Raw genomic sequence first — 26,395 nt, 5'->3', positions numbered from 1 at the left:
CATCTAAATATACGTGAATATCGCCATCAGCTTACACGCTGAGCGTTGTAGAAGCGTAGGATCCACTGTTTATGTAAGGCTAAATTCAAATTACGCATGAATAAGATTACATTGTATGGCAAATGACTGAATCGATATTGAATTGAATACACTCGAATTACTTGCTCATCCAACAACCTGTTAAATGTGAATTAAAGACAGAAAAAGTAGCCAATACGGGACATTTTGCCTGTCCAACTTGGCAAAAGCTTTGTTGTTATAAGAAATTTCTTGTTATGCTCGTTTTTTTTAGATTGAATCAATTTCTTGTTCCTCTTTTTCGTCAAGCCGCATTCTTATTCCTCTTTTGAACGATTCCTATTACTCCTGCTGGAAGTTTGTTGAGTTGCCTCGTCGACGAGGAAAGACTAAAAAATTAAATACAAATACAAAATATATAAATAAAGATTCGATTATTAAAGCAAGGAGTTGGTATTACGGTATCAACAGTAGGTGTCACCCTAGGAGTACAAACTCGGCAATCTAAAACTGATTCATGATAGTTCTTTAGATTACACGTGCATTTTTGGCAATCAGCCGGGCGAGCTGTTGTGACAACTCGTTTAACCCAAACATTGAGAGCGCGTTTACTCTCACCGGAATTTTTGCGCTGTTCACGTAAGCGAGCAACAGCAAATATCGTTCCTAAGAAACAATAATAATAATTGAAAAACCCCGATAAATTAAGCAATTCAATCGTGGGATATGAATTCAACTTCACCATTGGTTTCAAGGGCAATAGGAGCACATACGCCTAGCAAGGAACGTGGTAGTCGGGCTTGACGTCGAAGATCAGCATCACCAATCAAGCGACCTTTAATCTCTTTTGGCGTAAATCCCGTAGTAGCATCAAGTCCTAAAAAGAAATATTGGTTTTACATTGGTACTTTACAGTTTAACATCTTATCGATTGAAACTTACCTAGAAATTGACGGCTAACATTATGCTTTATGAAGCGGAATTCCGCATTTGTCAAAACATGAATCGTCGCGTCTTGCTCTAACAACGATCCCGAAGTTATTTCATAGTCCTAAGAAAGCCTTGATCATGAATTCTCCTTTCTAAGGTGGTAATTAAATAATAATTAGCAATAGTTACAGTATTGTCAGATTGGCAGCTAGAACAGGGCAGTAGAATAAAGGTTTTTGACACTCCTGGTCTGAAGTTGAGTAGAGAGGCCAGTCGCAGCGCATCCATAATTCCAGCTACTCCATTGCCTAGATACGATAAAACATGAACCAACTTTCAAAAGGATATCGAAATTTTTAATACCGTATGGTAGATTTTCGAAAAGATTTGCTGTTTCTTTAGCCGCAACGAATTCTTGCCCGTTGACAGTCCGAACTCGAGGACTATCGTATGGGGTTTGTCCACCAAAAACAATCAAAGAATAGCGATTTTTTGTAATTTTTTGGCTAACGAGTTCCTTTTCAAGTGTGCTGATTAGCGAAGGTAAGAATCGGGCTGACATGGTATCCGGTTCATTACATTTCTTCAGGTCAAGTAAAACCACTACATCAGACGACGGCCGACTGTTTTTATCTGAGTTTGTATCCTTCGTCTCTCCTTCTGATAACGATTCATTGTCCATTTGACAACTATAGTAATGGTAAGTTAGTGATTTCGACACCGAATATTAGTTTGCTGAGTTCAATTACCGGATGCATTGGGAAGGAACACGGAGAGGCACACCTTTTGCAGCACATGCAGAAGCGTAAGCAACTGCAGCATGACACCCATCTTGAACACTTCCTTTCATACGACTTTTGATCATGCACATCTTTAGGTAAGGTGAGGGGTCAATCACTGCCAGACACTTCTTCAATTGCGACCTATTGAATATGCGATATTAGAGGCTACCATTATTTTAATTTTCGAATTTCGTACTGACCTCTGGCTTTGGAAAAAGCTAGCACACAGTTCAGTTAGACTATCCTCTTGAGCCACGCTTTTACGAGCAAGATTATCGATAGTCTTACAATCCTTTTTAGTTGAAACATCCCATGAACGGGCCAAAGAACTCAGATCCAGCTCGACGGCGCGATTTGGTAAAATAAGATCGGTCGTGGGTTCGTTATCCATAGTACCCAGCATGCCAGCGACCTTGTTGTTATACCAACCTAGAAATATTGTGTTGCAAAATTATATCGAAAAAAGAAATTATTTATATTTTTATAAGTTACCAGACAATGTAATAGTACAGGCTTCGTACACCACAATGCACTCCAAGCGGATTCCTTTAACAAAGGATTCGATGACAAGCTTTCCGTTTTCATAAAACGCAGCAGTGCCACGTTCGGTACGTGAACCGAAAGTTGGTAACATTTGGGTGATTCCATTCGCACGGACGGTGCGGTTGGCCAAATCAAGATCCCACTGAACGTCGTCAACTAACAGTTGCAAGACAGAAGCATATGGCTTGCCACGAGAGCTGACATATTGCACGGCAAGCGTGAAGTTATGTGTTAAAAAGTCTCGAGCGAGGAGATAGGTGCAAGGTCCAACGAAATCAAAATGCCGGCCATCGAAAGTTGTAAAGTGTTGCAGTCCTACCAAATGGGCAGAACCTGTGCGTTTTCGATTTTTTGAAGCTTAGTTTACATAAGCGTTAAAAGATAAATAAGTTAAGAAACATACTCTTGAAAGGGGGTAGCAAACTGGATAGCTGCTGTTGCCTAGGGAGGTAGGAGAACAGCACGTCTATCGTACTGATGTTGGAAGGCTTGAAAAAGGACACCAACGATTGCACTTTCTGGATTTCTGGAAGCTGATCAAAGAGCGGAGTTTCATCCAGGCTAATCCAAGGGAAGGGTAGCTTCTGCTCTAGTTCAATATGTCCTAATTCAGGATTGAATCTGAACATTGTTTTCTGCACCATATGTCTCATTTGAACGTCTGTGACAGTTTGGCGCCACAACTCAGCTCCCCTCTCACGCAGCAATGCAACAAGATCCGACATTTTCTGGTTAAAATCAATGTGGTTGTAACACCACTGAACGAGAGCCATGAATTTCTGCCAATTCTCCGCTCCTTTTTGTAGTTCGGGATTTTCTCTCAAGAATCCTTGATATATCATTTCAACTTCAGATCGTATTTTGACTAGCCACGACAGATACTCGTCCAAGTCTGAGTATTTTTCTTTTAGAAAGTAGCCAGCACGTGTCACATATTTTCGGATCCTGGATGGCCAATCGGTACTCTGCATGTCTAAATAGAATTGCTTGAGATCGTCCAGTAGAAGCGAAAGCTTTTGAAAGTATGTAGACTCCACGACAGCTTTGCGATGTACGTAAAAGTAGTCTGTAATCAAAATCGTTTGCCAAAGCAATATAATCATTACGGTTATCATCACGACGTAGGTAACGCTTACCCAAAAGTTCTTTCGTCACATTCCAGGCTACTGCTTCTATGGTGACAAAGCCGCGTAAAACAAGAGGGCGGATAACAGCGTAGATATCGTTCCATGAATTGTGTAACAAAGAACGTAGCGGAACTGCGATTTCGGGTATAGACTCCCAGAAATTGTTACAAAACTGCTCGACGAACTGTCACAGAATAAAACAACAAATTGGAAATCGGGGAACTGTGCGCGGAATTTTTCAAACGTAATACTTGATTATATTCTTCTGCAATCTTGCTGAGAACCTCGTTCATTTCTGCCAGAAATTTTGAAGATCCTTCGGTTGGCCAATTCCACTGGTCTCCTAACCAACTTGACAAAGTTTCAGAGAGGTCACTGAAATATTGTCCCAAATGCGCAAGCCAACGAGTGAAGCTGTTTTCCTCATTTGTAAATGGATGCAAAATTCGATTGCCCGTCTTTTCAATGAACGCAACGAAACTGTGAGCGTATGACCCAAATGGAATATCTTGAATAATTGCTCCACCCATTTCAACAACAAGTTTAGCGAAGAAGGCGTCAGCGTAGTAACCTTCGATAATGTTTTGCTTCATTAGTTCAACGTCTTCCTGCAGTTTGGTTATTTCTTTGCCAAAATTCAGTAGGGCTGTATCGAGTACGAGCTCGATATCGTCTGCTATCGTCAGAATGGATCCAACCGTTTCAGAGAAAGAACTGAGCAGGAAGGCCGATACCCATTGATCAGCAGTTAGAGCAAGAGAGTCTCGCGTTCGACCAATGACTTGGGCTAAACGATTTTTCCAGTCAGTTGGCCATTGAGTCTTAGATGTCACAAGACGCGAATGATTCAGGCGGAAAGCAAAATCAAAGAAAGTGCTTCGTTCCTGGTCGTCCATGTTGAACAACTCGAGAATAACTTGGCGCCGATCCTGCATTCCGGCATTCATATAAAGACCCTAGAAATGATTTGGTACCAATTAAGCAACTGAACGTATGCAAACGTCAAGTCAATCTCTATTTTTTTTTACCTTTTGATTCTCTGGATCAAACTGTGCTACAAGACGCGCAAAGGGAAGATTGCTGTTGTAGGTTAACTCAGCAGTTCTTGGTGTAGCATCATCTTGTTGAACTTCATACGTCATGCGTGAAGTATTGCTCGATTGTACTAGCTGGCCGAGGTGCCTTAAATTCATCGTTGGGGACGACGCGCTAAAAATCAGTTTTTTTTCTTGCTGATCCAGCACGAACAAGTGTTCGAGGACCATAAGTTCCGAATCGGAACGAGAATGCGAGAAAAGGTGCGTCAGTTGAGCACGGCCGATAGCATTACGTTCATATGCCAATATATGACGTAGTTCTAACTGAGTTGCTTGGTGAGTCATGTTCATCTCATATCGGTAGTTGCCAGGAAGAGATGTTACTAAAGTGCCGATCAGAAGTTTTCGTTCTGGCTCGTTCGAGTACTGGATCTCGGTGCGCATATCAAGTGGATATCTTGCACTGCGATAGATTTCAGTTAAGATCGCCAATTCTTGAGGTAAGTTACCTGTATAAAAAAAAAAAAAAAGAAAATAAATACAAATCCATTTGTCTTCGTTGCACTTGTCTTCGTACTTTATGGCTAATAAAGAGGCCTACCTTGAGAGAATGCTATTTTCACACGATTTACATCGATATCTCTAGTTTTAGTAGTGTTTTCCCACGTGACGGTCATTTTTACAACACTATCCCTTCGGTTTAAATCCCAAACGACTTCGCCAACTGCACGTAAATTACGTTTCGTCTGCCTTAATGTTCCAGTAAGACCTATGCTGCGGACGGGAGTGATAAGCGTAGTTGTCATAACGTAATCCGTTGCCGCTGTTGTGGTCTTGTTTTCAATGTCGATCTCGTAGGAAATTGTTGCGTTAGGCCTCCAGCGAAATTCAGAACCGTGTCGGAAAACTCCGTCAGGGAAGTCCGAGTGGGTTCGGAATTCGATGGTTCGGGACGGAGATGACAGCTTGAGCACCTGTTCTTGACCAGTGAATGTCTCTTTCTCCACAATCTCGGCTCGCAGACTAAAGTGAGGACGTTTGCCGATTTCGTAAATCTCTAAAATGCGGTTCAGACTTGTTGGCAAATTTTCACCATTCTGGCCACCACTATACTTGTACAAGCGACTGAAGGCAAACCCTCCAGATAACAATGTTCCACTGAATTCTAACTGCCCATTGTTCATCTCATGGCCGGCCGATGACTTGTCAGTTGAATTGTAGGCAACTTTAATTTTTTCTGTGAAGTTATGGCTGAGGGAAATTCCTGATTCTGTTCCGGTTGGACTAACAAATTTGGAATAACGAACGCTTGCCTCCGGTAGCTTATTCCACGACGATTTCACCTTTAACAAACAAAGGCTATAAAAAAATCGCTCAATTGAAAGATTATACATTAACATTTACCTGAACGAAGCCTTCGACCTTTCTTTCATCGAGGAGGGAATCTCTTTCTGTTTCTTGGCGGAAAACGTTGACGTCTACAGCGTAACCGTCCAACCATTCTAACACATAAGATCCATTAAACGATTCTCGACCTCGACCTCGGCCTCGATGAGTATTTAGTTTCAACGAAGCTCTTGGCATCCATGTTTTCGTCGTTATAACTGAAAATAAAATTAGAAAAAATTTGATAACCGCTTAGTTATTTATAATGCGAATTGAAACTCACGATTGATTTTAGCCGACATTGAATCCAAGCTACTGTACTTAGCGTCCATGCCGATAATCACAATTCTGTCTGCCACTTCAGCATTAACTTTAACCTCGAGGGGATGTTGACGAGCATCGACAGTGACGTCAACCACGAGCGATGGCTCTTTCGACCATGGAGTTATGATTTCGATCACAGCATTGCCCAGTTGCTTCGCCAGTTTTTTATTAGTGAACTTCAATTCGATCGGGTTGGATGCCCCCCAATCGACTCCCAGTTGACCCTGGTATTGGACGTCTTCTCTAGACAGAGAACCATAGGTGCTATACAAAGTCTTTTCGTGAACGGCTTCGTAGCGAACTTTGTGGCTGTAAAGGCTTGAGATATCTTTGAAATCCACGTCTATGTCAAATAACCATTTCTGTTCGGAATCCGATGACACTGTCGTGTTCCACGAATACTTGCTCCAACCATCTCGCTTCAGTTTAGATTTGATTCCCCACTGTATAAGTAAAGGATCCCATACAGCAGACGTGTCGAGAATAACATCACTGTAGTTTTGTTTGATGGCAAATTTCAAGTCAAACTCACAAAATTGCAAAACTTCCAAATTGGTATCAACGGAAATATCCCCTTGATCATTCCACAAGAGATTTGCTATAAGTTTTCCTGAGATTGGCAAAGTATCTGCAACAGCTGATAACTTGTAGACTTTGTCTACTTTGGATGCCGATAATTCTGCATTTTTAAACTGATTCAACGGGGTAGAAACTGATATCAGACCGGTGAAGTTTTCCGATGTATCGGAATTAAACCGGAGTGCCCAGAACTCTTTTTGTGGTTTGTCATGCATCTCTAGCTTTAGATCGACATCCATCTTTTCCAAAGTGGTTAAGTCTAAGTTGTAGCGCACTTGCAAATTGTTTGGCTGATTCTTCTTATGCCAAGAGGTCAACCATTCGGCAGCCATTCGAGGATCTTCAGATATCCACGAGAACATTAACTTTTCGTATTCATAAGGTGTGTTAACCGTCAACTGGGTAGAAACTGGAATCGTATTATCTTGTGGCCAATCAAGGTTACCCGTGATCTCCAAAAGGTCTTCATTGATGCGAACTTCCGCAGTGATGGCAGTTGCTGAATCGGTAGCTTTTTCATAGTCGAGCGTTAAATTCACATTCTTATATGATGCAAAAGGCGTAGCTACGTTGGCTGTTAGTTTCGCCGGTAACAGAGCAGCATTTAACAAAATGAACTGCGAGTTACTTAGGCGTGCTTCACCGACTAAAAGTCTTTCCCAGACGTTTTCATCTTCTTCGGAATCTACGAATGTTATTTCTAATTTCCATGGAATACGGTTGAATCCTTGTACGTTAGTTGTGACAACACCTTTAACTTGAATCTTATCATCTTCCAGAGCCCAAGAAGAATTCATCCGGATATTCAATGGCTTAGATTGATTTGGAGTTTTCCGTATAATCACTATGTTGGCACTTTCAGTGATAAACTGCAATTGAAATAATAAGAGTACAAACAGCTGTTACCAACACAAACAATAAATTTGTAGCATTTTTACGTTAACGTTTCCAGTGAGCGCCCAGGTATGATTGTTGTAGATAGCCTCAAATTTGGGTAACATCTCTGAGTTTTCATTAACCAGTTTAGCTTTCACCGTCAACCGCTGGATCATTTCCCAAGGGCTTGCAACCTTAAACTCAAAATTAGTGGTTGATTTCTCCATAAATTCTTCGTTTGTTTCCACTGAAGTAAGATAATGAAAGCGACCGGAAATCTGGAAAAAAAAAAAAAAAAATCAAATATAGAAATTGTAAACTTCGGCCAATGCCTTTTTTATTATTATTTAAATTTAAATACTGTATTTTCTTCGTTAAATTCTTTCCATTTTGCCCCTGCTTCGTAGGCCAGTTCTACGTTCACTTCATCAATGATCTTTTTAAGGATTCGAATTCGAATTTCGGCTTCACTCAACTGATCTATAGGTGTCTTTGCGCCTAATGAGGCGACGAATTGTCCATCATCCTATCCATGAAAAACAAATTATATCTCTGAACTGGCACAGACGTTCAATAGCGTCTTACCGTCGTTGTTGCGTAGCTGTTCAGACTATAGAACTGTTCACCTTTTGACAAATGGGTAGTCATTTTGAAATCCATGGGGCCTCTTGTCTCATGCGTGATATTAAGCGTCATTTCCGGGATTCCGGTTATTTCAAGTCTAGTCACAATGTCGAGTGACGAACCATCTTCTATCTCTGACATGGATCCATTGGCACCGAATCCAACCTAAAAGACCCGATTAGCTATGAAAATTTCAGAAAGTAATTAATAAACAAATATTATTACCTGGCTTGACGGGAATGTGACCATAATCAGAGTACTGGCAGAAGGAAATTCAGCGAGATCTATGTTCAGTTTCAACCGGGTTCCATAGTTTTCATGTTGAGGGAATGACGTTTTAAGGTCGACCAATAAATCGCCGTTCATTAAGGACTCTACGTCCCAAGTTGTATTGAATGTAACATATTCAATGGCATTCCATCGTGCTCCAAGGTCAAGTTTAAAAGCCTTTAAAGGTTTACTTAAATGAATGTGTTGGTTCGCTAAACTAAAACTTGGCGGTTAATTACCTGAGGATCAGATGAAGGTGGCGGAAAAGATCCGTCTAAAGTAAAATTTCTAAGTTGTTCGAAAGGGGTCTTGATCTGCAACTGCCCCCCATGAAATGCTTCGCTAACATCAGCAATGAAATTGATTCCGATCTGTTTTCCAGGCCAATTAATTTGTAAATCAAATGTGGGTTGCTTTTCATCAGCAATATACAGGGATGACATGCCGATCACCGCATAGTTAGGATTAGGCGTCGTTAACACTGCCGAGGCCTCCCAGCGCTTGTTCAACTCCGGGTTTTCTCCTGCGTCACCTCGTAAATTAAGATACGTAATTGATTATTTGAGTTCTTTCATCAAACCTTTGAGGAGAACTGTATATTTGAGCTGATTGAAGCCCAACGATCCTCTCGTTTCACAAATTTGGGCCGACTCCCATTCCGTATTATGATAAACTTCAAGATTCACTTGACTCAGTAGCGGAAAAGGTGTTGTCAAATTGGTATTGCTTTTTATCATGAACTGGCCATCAAAACTCCATTCCAGGTTTGAACTGAATCCAACTTCTTGATTCTTTCCCCACTGTAAAATTTAAGGATAAATAAAGTGCTAAATCAAAACTAATCAAGAACGGAAATCAACCTGAATTTTTATCGCATTGTCCAACATCTTAGGAAGCATTTCACCTTTAGCAATTATTCGGAAGTTCTGTAATTGTTCGAAGCTACTCTTCAACCCAAATGAAACTTCAGCGATCTTTGACTCTACGCCTTTTTTTACTCGAGCATCCAGCCCGGCTTCAAAAAGGCCGTTTATTCCCCAACTTGTCATGAGCTGGGTTCTATGATGCAAGTCATTTGTCTCTGACCTGAAATTGATAAAATAGGTTATGATTGCTGCATGCTCTATTTGGGTAAGTTTGAAAGTTTATTTACGTGAAAACAGCCTTGCTGAATTTCCATCCGTCAAAAGGTGTTTTAAGAACTACTTCACTTGTCAACTCACTGTCAGTTCGGACTGTAGAAGCTAGAAAGTTGACAGTTTTCTTCGACCCCAAATCAATAATACCCGAAATAGATCGATTATTTTCTAAAAAAAAAAATTTAAATTAAAATTAAAAAAAAAACGCGTTAAGAAATGCTGCAGTTAAGTTCTCTTGCAGTAGCACATGTTCGCTAAATTTTTTTTTACTGTTAGTAAGCGCCGCAAGGTTTCCTCTGACATATGAGCCAGGATAGCTGAGAATAACAGCACTTGTCCAGTCATCGGAATTGAGGTTAGAAGGTTCGAATGAGGTTTTAAGTACGAATTTCTTCTGCGGGTTGCGATTGGGGTCCCACTGTACATCCAGTGAGACATCGCGGCGTCCGTTTGTGGCTACGTCAGTGCTAAAATCACTTCTCAAGTCCATTACTCTATTCGAAAGAAGAAGGATTACTGCCATTTTTTCTTTGACATCTGAGGGTTAACAGATAATTCAAACTTGTCTAGGTGGACATCCAGAGTTCCTTGCTTGCCATCTGATAGTTCCTTCCAGTAAGCATCGACAGTGTGGAGGTAATTAAGGTAACTCATTTTTGTAACAATCTTTATTTCTTCTTTCGTCGGATTTTCTTGCAAGACATAGATCGATGCCGCATCTTTTCCGTAGCTCGACTGAAGATTTTTAAATGTTTAATGTAAAGTTTGAGTTTAACAATTGTGTTTTCAATGCCTATCATACTTGCACTTGAACTTCTATAGCCGTGAGATTGGTTTGGAAGGTATAGGCTAATTCGGCAGGGTATATGGTAGAGCCAGTCACTTCCACAGTCAATTGTTGACTGGAATGAGTGTTCTTGACTTGATTGTCGTATCTACTGCTTAGCTGAAAATCAGTGTCTTGTCCCCAAACCCCATCCGCATCAACCTGTTTTAAATATACGGCAAATTAATAGGCTCACACTACCATAAATATGCAAAGCACGTATTATACCCGATAGTTATTTTTTGACTGCTCCTGGATATTTGCGCTTAGTTTAATGACAGGTTGTGAAGGCAACGTTAAGTTGAAAGCTCCGCTTGCTTTTAAGAGGACGCCTGGATTTCTCGTAAAAAGAAGCCCACACTGAAGTTCCTTACCTAATTACGAAAAACAGAATTAAGGAATGAAAAGTTATTGGTCGTCGTGAATGTTACCAGGTGCATATCTTCCAACGAATACCGAATCCGTTCTGTACTCGGTTTGCTCATGTCCGATAATCAAACCGACATCAAGCCCCTTGGCTGGCAGAGCCATTTCGAAATGACTTTTTAATTTAACGTTCTGGCTCAGTCCGACAGAATAACTAAATCCTTGCTGAATCGTTAAAGAATTGCGACTTTCCCGGGGCAACGACCCAACATTCATCATCAAAACATTCTCTAGATGTCCCAACCCACGCTGTAGACGCCAGGTACCGACAAAGTTTCGGTTCGGATAAGCTGTTGGCTCTATCCCCAGGTGTAAATCGAACTGATTCAAGCCTTGTGAGGACTTTTTGTTCATTTTAACCTGATGATAAAGATTTAAAATTGAAGATATATTCAGATTGGCTTATTTTCTATCGGTCCATACTTCAATCTGTATTCTTTCTGGGCGATCACGAGGATTTGATGTGTAATCAATTGTAAGATTAGACACATGCGACGTATCGTCCATTAAGTAGTATCCTTTCGATACAGATCGCCAATCGCCTAACGTTGAATTGAGGCCTACTTCGTAGTTGCGCTTGCCTTGCTTTTCCGTCAATTTAATATTTCCTGGAATGATAAAATTAGTTGATGAATTCAAACTCTTTCCTAAACGAGAAGAATTTTACCATAAAGATCTATCAGTTTTTTGTTGCTCAGGATCAAAGTCAATTTGGGCTGGTAGCAAAGCGCAGCGGATTGCTTCGAACAAGCAGAACGGTTCAGGCTAGCTTTGGCTACAAGTAGTTTTTCTTGTGTATCGCGCAAAAGAGAGGCTTCGACTGTTTTTGTTTCTTCCTTCCATTTAAATGTACCTTGATTCCAGATTTGTCGTCCATAAATTTTACATGAAACAATCAATACAAATATACTTACCCTTAGTTTCGTAGCTGTTACTTGGGAGCATTAAGCTGAACTCTAGCAAACCAGAATCGCTTTCTTTATATTCAATTCCAGCTCTGACACCAACTTCTTTCGACTCCTTTGCACCTTCTGGCCGGAAACTCAATGTCCACGATTTCTTTGCCTAAATTCAGGTTTTGTGAACGTTGTGAGTCGGAACAGGTAAAATGCTTTAAGATTCTACCTCCTCATTTTCTACTCTATGGAGAAAACGATACGATGTTATTGCCGGATCTATTTTGACCAATTCGATGCTCAAATGGCTAGGCCCAGTCAATGGGAAATATGGCACAAATTCCACGTCAGAGGCGTTTGGGTAAGCAATTTGGGAGCAAACTTGCAAGCCTAGATAGCGCTGGGTCAAACCACGTGTGCAATCTGACATTTCTACACGGTTTTCTTCTATTCCCGGCAACGATGACTTCAGTTTACGATGAGTAATTGAAAGCTCACTCCTTCGGTTAAGACAAAAGAGATTAGCTTAACAATGCAAGTATTAGTTTATCTAAATTTAACCAACTTGAAAGAAATTATCTCAGCCTTCTCTTGTGGCAAATCTATTTGAAAATCGATCAGCTTTAATCCGTCAAGGGAAAACTTTCCTGAAGTGCTTATGGAACTGTGCAAGGTTGCTTCCAAAGTTACTCCAGCTAAATATGAACATTGTCCGAAAGTCAGTTGAAATGAATTTTCTTTGCCTTCTTCCAGGCTAATTAATCGTGAAATTTTTTAAGCCATATTTTACCCTTGGCTGCTACAGCATCAATCGTCATCGCCCCGTTAAAGCTGACGGCCGTGCTAGGATGGATCTTCCAAACAATTTCCCCTTGGCCACGTGAAAATATAGATTTGAGATCCGTCCGCATGTTTCCCCGTATATCAGCAACCACCTGACCCTGAGCCACCAAGTTCAGCGGCAAACCGATTGCTAACGGAATTGTATGGGTGGAATCGATATACTGGGCAGCATAGCTGAACTGGTTTTCTTCTCCGTTCATCAAATGATTAAGTTTCGAAATAGGATTGAGTTTTTGAATATTCTCTAAAATTTCTTTCCGTCCCTCCCAATGACCGAATCCTACTTCGTTTCCGAAGATTTTCATCGAAAGCGACATCTAGTAATTAAAAAAATTATTTATAATAATCCTACTTAAATCTTTCTTTGCACTTACTTCAGGTTCATCTTTGAATCGACTACCAGCATCGAACTGTGCGTCCATCATTTGGAGCTTCCTAGCGTCTAGCTGATTCAATGATGAACTCGTTTTTCGTTTAGAGCGCAAACCTTCCAAAAGATATCCTACTTCTTTTTGTGGGTAAAGGCCACCCGGGCCAAAAAGCGATTCGATGTACCGTTCAAAGCTCTCGATACGTCCATCAACCTAAGGAATAAATAAAATTAAGGAATTGCTTTTCACTTCCGCTGAAAAGAATGCACTCTACCTCAAGTAAATTAACTGACTGGCCAAAAATATCCACAGTCAAATTAAGGGATGCCGATCGAGGCAAATAAGAGTACTGAGAGAAAATGACATTGCCTTCCAAACCGACAGCTTCATGACAAAAATGATTAATCAATGTGAATATTTTTTGAGCTTGTTCTTTTCTTACCAGCGTTATACTGATCAAGTAAAATAGACTTCTCATAGTTCCTCGAGAATTTTCGTGCATCCGTATCAAATTTGTCAACCAAATTCTGATCAAGAACAAGCCCTTGGATTTCCAGCTTGGATGGCATTGAGGTGGTGGCCAGGTTTTTCAAATGGCTCCAGATAAAAGAACCCACTAAAAAAGAGTTATGCTATTTTTAAAAAGTTACGATTACACGTATGGAATGTTGTAACTAACCTTGATTGACTTCTTCATTTGCCAAAAGATTCTTAACGGTTAAAATGGTTTGGTAGTCGGCACACTTCATCACTGCTAAGTAGGCTGCAATGCGGATTTCGGAATCTTCGCTACTGTCTGCTAAGATGTTCATGGCTCCATCGCCTCGGATATGGCAAGGTATTGTCCTGCATTAAATGTTTAAATCAAAAGGCTAAGACTGAAGCTAACAAGTTACTGACCTAAATGCGCTCAACGCAGCCACTCGGGCTTCAGTTGGATTGTCCTTTTCTTCAAAACACTGTTTGACGGTACTAAGATGATCTCCCGAAATGGCCTCCCCAACATTTGACAGTGATTTTAACGCAAGAATAATCTAAACATGGATTTTAGTAAAAAAAACTTTCGGAAAAAGCAAATTTGACGAATATACCTCTTCGCGCTCTTCTCTTGATCTCGATTGACAGGCATTGCCTAATTGCTTGCTAAGCTTGCCAACCAATTGAGAGACTTCGCTACTGCAGCCACTGATGCATAGCTTTTTTGCCATCGATGAAATACTTAAACTGGCTTGGCGGGAAAAAGACGCCATGTCCAATAAAGGTAATGCAGCAGTCAAATGCTTGCCTGTGGGTCTGAAAGAGAAAACATGAAAAAATCATTTGTAATAACAAATTGTTACACACTCACATTACCTCGGTATAAAAGCTAGGGAACTAATCCATCGAACAATCAAATCTTCGTCTACTTTTCCGGTTGAAGCTTCGTCTTTCATGGCTGCAACCGCGTCACTCGTTGCTGCGCTGATCAGTCCATTTAATAGATGTTTCCTGCTACATATATCAGAAGTTCCCTTTGAAATTCTACTCCACAAAATTGTTGTATCATAATTATTTTTCGAAATCTTACGCAGCTTTTCCATCACGGCACATTTTGTCTGCCGAAGTCATTAGTTCACCCAGGGCTAGGTAATCCATGGTTCTCAAAGTTCTTACTAATCGACCAAAAACTGCAGCTGCTTCATTTTCAATACCTTCCTAGATATGATCAAATACCACAATTAATTAAGGTAACCTGTCAGTAGTAGTTTCTAATTGCAGAATCGTGAGAGAAAACTATAAATAATACCTCTGTGTTCTGACAGAGACTCTGCAAGATGCGAGGTAAAGAAATTGCCGAATCAGAGCCACTACTGTGTTTGGCATTTGAATGCTGAAAGAGAAGAGAGGCTTTCTTCCGTGGCTTTTCTTCTTTAATAGCACTATTGCCATTTTCATTTTCATCAGTCGGTATTTCGTCAATAAATACCAGCGACTGCCGGCCAGTGGTAGTAGCACCAGAGCCATCGTTAGAAAAAGGACGGAGGACATGTTTCTCTTCGCATTCAGATTGAATGATTCGATGTGCTGCAATTGTTTGTTCACATGAACTTGTTGAATTCGTCAAAGGAATAGATTCGTAGCCCTATCAGGAAACAAACGAAACGAATTGAATTGTATAGTGTGATACATTACAAGATGTTTTTTACCGCCCCAAAGAATCGATAAGGTACACTCGGCAGCGAGTCGGAGAAACCGTAACGGTTGGTGCACGATACGAGATTGTAAGTTTTCATAACTTTGATGGTATTCAGTGAAGCACCATTGAAAACGTAACCAACTTTGCATTTTCCTAAGACGTCCGTCTGCATTAAATATTAAAAAATAAAATAAAAAGAGGTTCATGAAGTTTGCGATACAATCTCACGAATTGCTTACATCCAGACTCTCGTGGTCTACATCGAAGCGAACCATGGTGTTTTGAAAGGAAGATAGAATGCCCCGTTTGATGTTAATACTCCATGACGGTTCATCAATCGATGGGCAGATATATGGCACTCCACCATCATGGAACGTGAAAGACAAGCCAGAGCGCTCGAGTGTTTCTTTAAAAGCAGCTTCTCCAGGAATGGTTGACTTCTGCGTCGCATCTGACGGATCGGAGTCTTGTAAGGTAACATCTTGAACCTGCAGGAGAAGAACAGAATTATTCCAAATATTCAAGTCCAAATTTCAGAAAAATCCTAAACAAAAACTCGAGTTAGATCGTGTTCATGTCCCAAACGACATACTCAACATTATTTAGACCGCAGACGCTAACAAGTAGTTTCCTATTCCCTATCTATTGAGGAACTAGAATGCTATAAAGTAAATTCATTTTCTCTAGGGAGGTTCCTTTTTCGAACGCTAATAGCACCCAGGAAGTGACGAGCAATTTTTTAGGATGCTAACTGGCTGATTCAACGATAAAACTGTAAAAACGAAAACATACTCTCAAGGTCCAGTCACAAGCTGTATGGACATCAAAGTGAACTTTAGCCGTCAAATGAATCCGGGACTCCTTAGCTCCACTCACACCATCCACAAATGAGGCCACGTCAACTTCATAGCGGTATGAGTAACTTTTTCCAGGAGAGTAGCGGAATTTAAGAGATCCTGCAACAACAACAAAAAAAGAAATTAAAAAAAAAAAAAAAAAAAAATATATATATATATATTTGAACAGTACGAAAAAAATTATGGGAACACAATAAGATCAGGCATACGAATCCTCTGTGGGATTCTGAAACTCACTTGGACATTCCGATTTGGAGCACGTAACTGGTCTATTTCCGGAAGGGATAGCTGAACCATGAAGAAGAACAAAGCAAAATGCAAAAGTTATTGGCATAATTGTTTATGTCTCGACGATTAGCTTACCGTGAGCATGATGAAAAATGAACAGGATTCCTAGCACGCAAGATAAAATACCAAAAAGTCTCATTTTAATCACTCTGCTTGCATAACTTTTGCTACGACACACTAGCAGCGATTAAAACCATCAATTTTTTAGAACCACAAGTACGAAACGCCAATAACAATTCGAAATGCAAGGTAGAATGTTTGGGAGAGAATGTTATGCAACCCCAGTTAAATCGAACTGTTGCTAAAAAGTGAATTCGAAAGAAGAACGATTTGGTAAAAAAGCTCACAAACATGCGGTAGTGGTTCGAAAGATACTAAAGCTGGTTCCCAAAAAGAGCCAAGCCTTTCCTTTATCAGCTCAGTAAATGACATTTGACCTCATGATAAGACTGAATGCGGATTGGCCGTCCAGCTTCGCTTTTCTTTACTGGAGAAGCTGGTTGGGTAGATGCAAAGAGGTCTGGAAAAGCTTCGTTATCAGTCGGAGAAAACAGTCATGCGTATCAGATTCCGTTTTGTCTTGTGTGGTCCTTATTAGTCGAGTTCGAATGAGCCTATACGCGTTGCGAAAACACGTTTTCATTCGACATTTCGATTCACAAGTCTCATGTTAACAACGAACATCTGCAGAACACATCGTTTCAATCATTCTTCGTTAGAGGGCCATCAACAAATGGCTACAAATATTTTTTGTTTTTCTTTAAAATTGTTTTACTTTTTCTCGTTGGGGAAAAGAAGCTGTTTTACTAAGCAATTATGCGTAACGAAATCATAAGTTACAACCACAACACACAATCCTTTAAAAGAAAAAGTAATGTAGATCACTGAACATTTGAGTTTCTCCCACATTTGCTTTAGACCTGTCTGGTGAATTAACAATCCATATGATCAATCTTTTAAAGAATGGTTATTGTAATATTGCAATCATTATATAACATCTCAACAGCTTACCATTTTCATCATAAAGCATTTAAACAGTTGAGCTGTAGAATACTACCTTTACCATAACTTTTGGACCATTCTTCATTCTGACAACCATGTTGTTTACATGAGCAACCACACTTTTCTATTCTTTCTGTTTTTGCTTGATTCCTTTCCCTTTCTCTACCATAAAGTTATTGTACAAAAGCCTTTTGGGTTCTGCCAAAACCACAAGGCACCATATGACAATGTTATGCTGTCAAGTGGGGTTAATGTGCTAGGACCACAATCTACCATACATTTCAATATTCCCCTTTGTTTTATGCAAAGTCAAGCATTTCCTCTTAAGCTAAGAACTTAAGCCTAGGCAGCTTCAACAACGGTTCTAGAATTGGAATTCTGATAAACCTTTTCTCAAACTGACAAATATTGGGGGGGGGGACATACAGGACTGAAAGCAAACGAAACAGTGAAGATGGTTCAAGACTACAGACAAATAACACCCACTTAAAATCTATATGCAAACTCCCATGTTATAAGAAAATTCGATAACTCACCAGGGAGTTTTTCGACGTTCTGTTGGCTGACAATTTCTTTGAAAAATATTCCCTTGCCTCCAAAATGAATCTAATCTTGGCGCCCTCTAGCGACAACTGTATCCTTTTTCGAAAAAAATGGCGGCAACCCTGGGGAGGGGTTGACGAAAATTTTATTTATAAGTTTGGTTGCCAATGCAACGGTTATTTCATCAAAACATTGAGAAAAATGGAAAAGGCCAGCAAAGCGTTTCGTAGGTAAAATCATTTTCATTTATCTGTATATGGTTAAAATCCAAATTAAAAATAAAATAATCAAATTAAGTTTATTTTATACCAAATTTAATGTTCATAAGTTTATATGTTCATAGTTAATAACCAAACAAACAAACAAAACTGGCTTTGTTACTAAAGCTATTATTCATATGCTAACTCTTACAGAAGCAGTGTAAGGATCAGATCAGCTGGAAGTGGGCACACTGACCTCCAACTTGTTATATCAGAAATTAAAGAAATGAGGGCTGCTGCTAGATGGTTCCAAAGCTCTCAAACTTCTGCACTTGGAGACCTTCTTAAATGGTCTCTTCGCGGTGAGAATAGAGCTATACAGGAAACAGCAGCTCAACTTGTTGAACTTAACATGATCTGGAGTGATGCTCAGAAAAGCTTTACAGGTTAGTAGTTCTAATTCAGTATACTGTCTTTTGTTACATTTCTGGCTTTTAAACAGACAATCTGAAAGACTACAAGCAGCAATTTGAGCTAATGCTTGAAGGAGAAAACCAAGTGGATAACTGCAAGCAAAAACTTTCTTTGGCTGAAGCCAAAGAAGCTAAACTGAGGAAAGAGTATAAAAAAGCTTTTAAAAGGGAACAGCCTTCTGAAATTCTAGATGTTGAAACACAGCTAAAACAAGCAACGCATGCCAGTGAATTGGCCCAGGAAGAAAGTAATATAATCTCTGCTGTTATTCCAGTCAATTATCACTTACATTATGTTCAATAGTGACAGAGTGTTCCAAGGAAAATGAAGCTGTGAAGCTCATCAGAATGAAACAAAGCTTGATCAAAATATCTGAATCCTATCTAGAGCTTGCACACAAATGTATTCACATTTTTGAAGCACAAAGAGAAGTTGCTTTAGCATTGCCTGATGTTCAAGATGCCAATGTAGAAAATATCAAATATACAGGTAAATACTCTGCGTTTCACGTAATAATCATGAAGTGGCAGAAATAATTACGTCGCCTGTTGCAGGTGCTGTATCCGGACGACAAGCTGTGCTCAAAGCTAAAGAAAAAGTCGAGCGTTATAGAAGAAATTCTGTGTCTTCTGAAGCTATTAGCCAACCACCGCCTTATAATCCACATTACTCGCAAGCCAACAATGTGCATAGGCGAAGTAATACTTGTCCAGAATTTATGCATCCCCAGCCAAACAGGTCGTGGGGATGGAACGTTTCTGAACCGATGAGTGAAGATTCGCCTCCAAACCGAGCTGTGAATGTATACTCACCGCCCGCCTTAAATGACCGTTACCATTAGGTGCCTCGTCCTAAACAGTATACTCAAATCTCGAGACAGTTTTCCTTCATGATTAAGGATTTCCTTTCCTTTGGTTATTAGAGCTGAGGTGTTTTCTTTATTTTATTTTGTAGCTTTTGTTTGTATTTCCCAAAGTCTTTCATGAACCTTTTTTTTTTTTTTTTTAAGGAGAGAGTGAGCTTCTCTTGACAGGTTTATTCCTTCCACTCAAAAATCCTGGTATTCACATTTTAAAGCTCTATCTAAATATGAACTTACGGAATTATGATTTCTGTGTTTTATATAGTAACACTTCTGGCATGCAAACATACTTAACTTCTGGGGGGCTTACATTTTTCTGCTACTTGCTCGTTCTTCAGTCCATGTCTGATTCTTCTTATGGCTTTAAACACCAACTCCGTTTTTTTTTTCTAGTCTAATACCCTGCTTGAACCGTTTCAGTATTTTAATTCATCCTTTTTTCGATTTGTTTTCATGTTTTGCGCTTTATAAAGTTTTTATTTTCATAAGGCACAAACTCTAAAAGGTTTATATTCTTTCTCTCAAAATCTCGATCGTGTTCTACTGTCCCATTAAATAGCGGTGTTGCAATTCGAGCAATAAAACTTGACCCTTTTCTTATAGCAATGAATATTCCACCTTGAAACATAGGTTTTGGTTCTACAGGTTAACCTAGAAACTTGACATGACACTTTTTGTTTCACGTATTGACTAACATTGGACTTCAGCCATGAAAACGCATAGTAAACAGAGGTAGGAAGATAAGCGAATAATTCTTCCTACTCTGTTTACAAACTGCTTGGTACACAATTTTATACAAAAGCCACGACACGGAATAAACGTGAACACCCATGTACATCCGTTGCGAGGGTTATCCAAGATATAAAGGGTGATCAGGAAAATGTGAGCTGGAACATGTTAAATTGAACTATGGCCTCGTGCATCTTTGTATGTTTTTTTTACAATATATCAAATTTAACCTAAATATTAATTTTATAGCAACAGCTCTAAATAGAGAGGGTGTCCTTGAGTAGTCGACGCACGGTGGTACCCATCGATGTTGACGGTGGCGATGTTCCGTACGAAATCTAAACGACGGTGATGTTTCAGGCTAATGTTTCGCTGGAATAAAATTACACCTGCTGAAAACGTTACCGACTAACCTTGAACAAATATGGTTGGATATCAGCAAAACTGGTGTCAAAGATGAGATCCAGCTCGGGTTGGTTGGGCATCTTGGGCACATAAGACGGACGATTCATCGATTCAGCTATGTACAGGATCTTTTCAGCCAACAATTCTCCAACCTTTTCCCTGTATAGCTGCCGTTCTACAGGAAAGAAAAATGTTTAATCAGGAGTGCATTGTAAACTTTTGATTTGTTAAGAGCTCACCAATTTCACTAGCAAGTGTCATTATTTCCATTCTTAGGTTCCACACTTCCCAAGGAATACTTTCTGATGGGAATGGCCACCTGGCCTTTTTTATCTGGTAGAAAGTCAACGATATATGGCCAGATCTTGCCTGGCCTTGGGTTTCTCGTTCCTGTGATCGTAGACATTCGCTAAATGCCGTAGCTTCTTTATGAACAATTTTTTTAATGTCACCAGAACTACATCGCACCTGAAAAAGGTAAACGTTAGTCAAAAGAAAGGGGATATATTTTCTAGTGTCTTTACATATGTTAGGTCAACAAAGTCACAGTCAGCATCTTCATATCCAACTGTTCCTACACAATAATTTCCTTCCTGCTTGTAGTGAAACTTTCCCAAAGTTCTATGGAATAGCAATGTGTGAAACAAACTTGAAACAGCTTCTTCCACTTGCCTTCCTTCAAGTGCCTGGTAATATAATATTACATTAATTAATTAAGAAATACGAACTTACAAAAAAATTTAATGCATATTTTCACTATGATGTAGGTTCTAGACTGCTAAAAATATAGAAAAAAAAAGAAAATAAATTTTAGGGTTTTTTTTAGTTTTTAGCATTGCTTTGGAAACTACTGATACTTTGCAATGCCTAAAATTGACAAAAAATGAAAGATCCTAATGTAAAGTTGCCTATATAATACTAAAATTCTGAAACTCTGACTATTAAATCTATTATTAGAGTTTCGATGATTGACGGAGAGAGATGCTTTAAGTAAAAAAATTATATCATCCAGAAAATAATGCCCATTGAGTTGATTTTGACAAATATTGAAACAAATATTTCTTACCATTTCAAAAACCTGTGTCCTAGCATTCATTGTTCACATGCCAATTGCGACGCGTATTAGTAGGCTGAGCAACACTTTCACTTCGATAAGTATACGTTTAGCCAAAATAACCTGTTCCGTCAATGAATGCTGCAAGATGGAGAAGCACTTTTAATTGTCATGCATGGATAAGTGTCATACGCAGAGACGCAGCATAATTCAAACATAAGTATTGAGTAACTAAAACATTTTCAGTTTTAGGAAAATAGCGTAACTTCTACAGGTTCTACTAACAACGAGACAAAGGACTCAATTAAAGCAGACGTTTTATTTACTGTTTTCACAGCTCTGTACAGCTGATAGTTCTAGTTGCGCGCTTGCCAGTTTAGCCCATTTCAAATCATCCTTCAAAAAATTGGAAAAGAAAGAGAAAGCACTCTGGATAAAGAGATTTTTTTTTCAGTAGGAATGGTAACGTAAGAGACAAAAAATATGTATTTGAATTTTGTTCCATTATAACGCTTAATTGGCATAGTGGTTTTAGCAGAGTCATAGATTACATGGTCTGACCAGTCATAGAGAGTCATAGATCTATGTCCATGTAATCTATGACTCTGGTTTTAGCAAGAATTTTTAAACAGTAGTCTAGCCTAGTTCTATGAACCAAAAAAGAACAAGGTGCACAAATAACAACTTTCATGAAAGAAAATAATGTATTAGAAAATATTCTGTTCAAACAAGTGCCAATCTCGAAAAAAGAATAGTTTAATGTTTCAGCGAAAATTGAAACGATGACTATTTATACTGTAACGTCGCTAGAACGACCAGTCTATTCTAGGGATGAAATGCTCTTTTTTTAAACCTTAATGATTGCTTTTCCAACATTAACGCCATTAAGCATATCAATGAAGGCCTGGGGCATTTGTTCGAAACCCTCGGTGTAGGTTTCTTTTACTTTGATTTTACCCTGTAAAAATGAAGGGAAAACAATGGACCGAGTATCTGATGTACTATTTTGTGCTATTCTTACCTCTTGAATCCATTTTGTCATTTGAGACAAACCCTCCATCCAACGCGATTTCCAGCGTCCCACAAGAAATCCTTCCATTTTCAACTGCTTAAAAACAAAAGCGGCTTCACAAGCAGGAGCCATGGTTGGAGTTTTGTCGTTATAAGTTGAAATAGATCCACAGACAGAAATACGTCCAAAATCCTTCATATTATTACGAATTGTTGTTGACAACAGACCTCCGACCTTGGTAATGAAGAGAAAATAAATAAATCATGTAACACCAACAACCTGCAGAATTGCTCTTCCATACATTATCAAAGTAACAGTCAACCCCATTTGGTGCAGCTTCTTTTAAGCATTTATCCCAATCCGCTGTTTTATAGTTGTACGCCTTGTCAAAACCCACTTCATCGACGAGCCATTTTACTTTATCATCGCTTCCAGCAAATCCAATTACATGGCAACCTATGCATATTGAGAAGAAATACACAAGTAATGTATTTATTTTTGGTATGGTACAGTCATACTGAACCTTTAATCTTGGCAATTTGTCCAACTAAACTTCCAACAGCTCCAGCTGCTCCAGTGACTACAACAACATCTCCTTCTTTTGGTTGACAAATTTCTAGAAATCCAAAATATGCAGTGTTCCTTTAAAAAGTAGAGAAGTGTAACAACATCATTTCCCACTTTCCAAGTTATAAGAAAGCTTGAGATAGCATACCCAGGCATTCCAATGGCACCAAGGCCTAAAGATGGAGATAGATTTCCTATATCTGGAAAGTGTGTGAAAGATCCAATCATGCCAGTTGCAACATTATTTGGATTCACTACACTATGAGTGGACCTATACACAACAAATAATAGTAGTATTATAGTATTCTCAGGTTTTATGGAGTATATCTTTCTCTACCATCCCCAATATCCAACCAATCTGGTTCCCAAAGGATATTCCCCATTCTTGGTTGCAATAACCCTAAAATTCAACACAGAGTTATTTTTATTTATTAGTTGTAAATTCCTGAAGTATGCTACAAGATTTTTATACTTTGCCACCTGACTGCCAATCATAGTAGAAGTGCCCTCTTGTAAAAGTCTAGCACTATATGGCCTCATATAAGGATCAACACTCAAGAAAAGGGCTTCAACCAAAATTTCTGAAATAAATCAAGAACAAATATTAATGTACAAAATTATTTGTTAATTTTGTAATACAACTTTACCCCCTTCTTGGAGATCTGGGATGTCAAACTCCACAAGCTTGAAGTTGTCATGAGTTGGAGAGCCTTCAAAATGGCGTGCAAGAATAAATTTTTTTCCTTTTTTTGGTATATCTATCATTTTCGATTTACACTCTTTTCAATGAGTTTCAGAGTTATTTTCCGGTGATCGGCAAACGAAATACAAGAAATTTCAGACGGAAACGCAGAGATGAAGGGCCTTCTTCTCTTCGGAAACGTGTCAAACAGTTGTGAAGCGACGTGAAACCTATCTGGTAAATAAATACCTCGGATAACGCAAGTTATGATGACGATGAATTGTCTTTTTAAAATGAAAAGTTAGCAAGTCACTCACGCCTTATCAAGTGTCTGACGGTCTGTGACCGAACTTTGGTCTTATGCTAATCGTTCGTAAACGTCAAAGCACCTTTTTAGTTTTTCCGCACTTTACGTTTGAGCTTGTTTATCAGGGAGGAAATCCGTCGTTGCCAGTGATACGCTAATAAGGCTAAGACAGTACAAAATCTAGGGCTCGGCCCCGATCGTTTTCGATCGGGGCGAACCGCGGTTTGCCGGCCAAAAATCACCAAACCGTCGGTTCGGTTTAGCCGTTTTTTACTTCGGTGCGGTTCTCGGTTTGGAATTCGGTCAAACCGGTGCGAACCGCCGCCATTTTGAAAATTTTTTGAAAATTTGACGGAAATTTCAAATCAACCAATCAAATCGCGTTGAGCGTGAAGTGGCACCAATGGTTGCCAGGTGGGACCTGAGTTGAACTTCGAACTTTGACTAATTGACTTAATTGAGTCAGGTCAGGCTGTCAGGCATTGCTGTAATGGCCTAAATTATCAAACATGGCTAGAGATATGTTAAGTATTCCAGCCACTAGTGCAGGCAGTGAGAGGGCGTTCAGCACTGGAAAAGATTGTTTTGGAATTGCTAGGATGAGCCTTAATCCCGAGACTGTTGAAGCCCTCATCTGCTTGCGCTCCTGGTTTAAAGCCGGTTTGATCAACGAAATTGATTCACGTTCCAACAATCTGACTGAATTCGATATTGAAAACATTGACGAACGATGATTCAGAAAATTGTTGTAATGATGTGGGCAAAAATACAACTGGTTTTTCACATAATTTACGACTTATACTGTTGTATAAACTGTGTAAAACTTGTGTAAACTTGTGCAAACTTCTGCAAACGGTTCTTACGGGTCACACCGCGGTTTTTCGAATCGCCAATGCGAACGTGAAGTTTACGTTTGATTGGTTTCACTAGCGTTGAAATCATTTGTTTTAGGCTGTTATCTTAAAAAGGCCCAATTGTTTGCTGTTTTTCGTTGCTTTTGGCAAACGTTGCTAGCAATGAATAGATTGCATTGAAATATGCTACTCACGCGCCACCTAGTGGCAACCGAAGAGCATCTTCTAGGTCTTAGGGCGGGATTGGTATACATGTTCCATTCATGATCCGTGCACCAGTTTCTATTGTAGCTTTTTTGCGTGTTTAAACTTTTCTAGCATAAATGAAATGTTATTTAATAAGTAACACAGCAAGTCAAGAATAATGTTCATTTTTTATTATAATCGTTGTAGTCCACCGTGTTTCCGAAATTCAACATTAAAGGTCAACTGACGCCGTAATGAACTGCAGCCTTTTGTCATCATGTATGGAGCAGTATAAAAGACTTGCATTACCATTCCTCTTAATGTAGGGTTGAGTAACACTGGCTATGAAGAGATTCAAAACGGATACGGGCTCTGCGAGGCTGCCAAGACGAACTAAGCGGAAGACGGGTGGTACCTAGTGCCAAGTCATGCCGTAGCATTCGTGTGCCATCGTCTCACAGAGTGCATCCCCCTCAAGGATCGTAGATTTCGTATCTGATAGCGATCTGGGATGCACTTTCGTAGGGAGCACCCCCCGTCTGAATGTCGGAAAGAGTCAGTGCCTCAACCCTCGTTTTTAAATTGAACTTAGTATATAGTATTAAGGATTAGTTTACTTAGTTTTAAGGAAGTGAAACAAGACAAATTCCAATAGCCCTGTTTGGTGCCGAATGTTTCAAATCAGTCAATAATTACTAGCAAAAAAATGAGTAAGTAAATTAACTCATTAGTAATGCTGATTGAATTTTTTACAAGCACACGATTTTTGTCCAATGAACACAATTTTTCCTAGTGCGTTCATTACACATAGTAACTTGAGGTGGAGATATTAGCATAACCCGCATCACGCGAAACCTGACAGAAGTTGTCATAGAATTAAAGGAGTACCAGGCGCTTACCGCCAAACATGCTCATGTCATAACAACCGCGGTGTGACCCGTAAGAACCGCGGTAAAACCGCGGTGCGATCGGTTCCCAAAAATTTATAAACCGAACCGCACCGGTTTGGCCTTTTTAAAAAAAGGAACCGCGCGGTTCGGCCAAAATCGTACCCGATCGTCGCGGGGCCGAGCCCTAACAAAATCAGAGTCATAGAACCCAACTGTTTATGACTGGGTTCTATGACTCTGACAAAATTACATAAAAATGTAATATTATATAAATGTGTAAGCATGGTGTAAGTGTAATACCAGAGTCATA

At 39.5% G+C, this 26,395-nt stretch overlaps 4 protein-coding genes across 6 annotated transcripts; 1 reads left to right on the top strand and 3 right to left on the bottom strand.

Annotated features, from left to right (window-relative positions):
• Positions 1–101: 101 nt before the first annotated feature.
• On the bottom strand, positions 102–16,697 carry LOC116926129. Its single transcript, XM_032932931.2, has 49 exons — positions 16,394–16,697; positions 16,268–16,318; positions 15,966–16,129; positions 15,413–15,661; positions 15,184–15,339; positions 14,784–15,119; positions 14,565–14,692; positions 14,351–14,488; positions 14,089–14,290; positions 13,898–14,031; positions 13,677–13,843; positions 13,440–13,613; positions 13,272–13,381; positions 13,001–13,210; positions 12,574–12,943; positions 12,349–12,478; positions 12,013–12,283; positions 11,802–11,952; positions 11,555–11,740; positions 11,311–11,495; positions 10,893–11,247; positions 10,690–10,835; positions 10,438–10,623; positions 10,198–10,370; positions 9,906–10,129; positions 9,650–9,803; positions 9,357–9,582; positions 9,077–9,296; positions 8,736–9,019; positions 8,452–8,673; positions 8,188–8,391; positions 7,964–8,128; positions 7,665–7,880; positions 6,107–7,595; positions 5,842–6,041; positions 5,039–5,780; positions 4,429–4,946; positions 3,652–4,356; positions 3,410–3,584; positions 2,677–3,339; positions 2,223–2,606; positions 1,931–2,159; positions 1,698–1,871; positions 1,312–1,637; positions 1,138–1,256; positions 961–1,069; positions 761–895; positions 479–684; positions 102–407 (listed from the first exon to the last, which is right to left on the bottom strand). Exons 1-49 carry the CDS (start codon positions 16,455–16,457, stop codon positions 336–338), a joined length of 12,597 nt encoding a protein of 4,198 aa, XP_032788822.2. The 5' UTR covers positions 16,458–16,697; the 3' UTR covers positions 102–335.
• Positions 16,698–17,933: 1,236 nt separating this feature from the next.
• On the top strand, positions 17,934–20,001 carry LOC116926133. Its single transcript, XM_032932935.2, has 5 exons — positions 17,934–18,093; positions 18,277–18,509; positions 18,566–18,784; positions 18,841–19,026; positions 19,092–20,001. The coding sequence occupies exons 1-5, from the start codon at positions 18,065–18,067 to the stop codon at positions 19,376–19,378; spliced, it is 954 nt and encodes a 317-aa protein (XP_032788826.1). The 5' UTR covers positions 17,934–18,064; the 3' UTR covers positions 19,379–20,001.
• LOC116926135 (autophagy-related protein 101) lies at positions 19,559–21,929 on the bottom strand. The gene is made up of 5 exons (XM_032932940.2): positions 21,600–21,929; positions 21,058–21,219; positions 20,773–21,001; positions 20,542–20,708; positions 19,559–20,466 (listed from the first exon to the last, which is right to left on the bottom strand). The coding sequence occupies exons 1-5, from the start codon at positions 21,627–21,629 to the stop codon at positions 20,386–20,388; spliced, it is 669 nt and encodes a 222-aa protein (XP_032788831.1). The 5' UTR covers positions 21,630–21,929; the 3' UTR covers positions 19,559–20,385.
• Positions 21,930–22,272: 343 nt separating this feature from the next.
• LOC116926134 (prostaglandin reductase 1) lies at positions 22,273–24,319 on the bottom strand. Of its 3 annotated transcripts, none has more exons than XM_032932936.2 (9): positions 24,166–24,319; positions 23,814–24,082; positions 23,639–23,747; positions 23,504–23,566; positions 23,315–23,437; positions 23,123–23,241; positions 22,901–23,055; positions 22,609–22,833; positions 22,273–22,545 (listed from the first exon to the last, which is right to left on the bottom strand). In XM_032932936.2, the coding sequence occupies exons 2-9, from the start codon at positions 23,929–23,931 to the stop codon at positions 22,435–22,437; spliced, it is 1,023 nt and encodes a 340-aa protein (XP_032788827.2). In that variant the 5' UTR covers positions 23,932–24,082; positions 24,166–24,319; the 3' UTR covers positions 22,273–22,434. The 3 variants fall into 3 exon arrangements, with proteins under 3 accessions (XP_032788827.2, XP_045032336.1, XP_032788828.2); XM_045176401.1 differs by having other exon boundaries at positions 23,814–24,078; positions 24,166–24,291; XM_032932937.2 differs by lacking the exon at positions 24,166–24,319 and having other exon boundaries at positions 23,814–24,142.
• Between the last annotated feature and the right edge of the window lie 2,076 nt (positions 24,320–26,395).

This window comes from Daphnia magna, linkage group LG7 (genome assembly GCF_020631705.1).
Source record: "Daphnia magna isolate NIES linkage group LG7, ASM2063170v1.1, whole genome shotgun sequence".
Lineage (NCBI taxonomy): Eukaryota > Metazoa > Arthropoda > Branchiopoda > Diplostraca > Daphniidae > Daphnia > Daphnia magna.
This window is presented reverse-complemented; position numbering and strand designations above follow the sequence as displayed.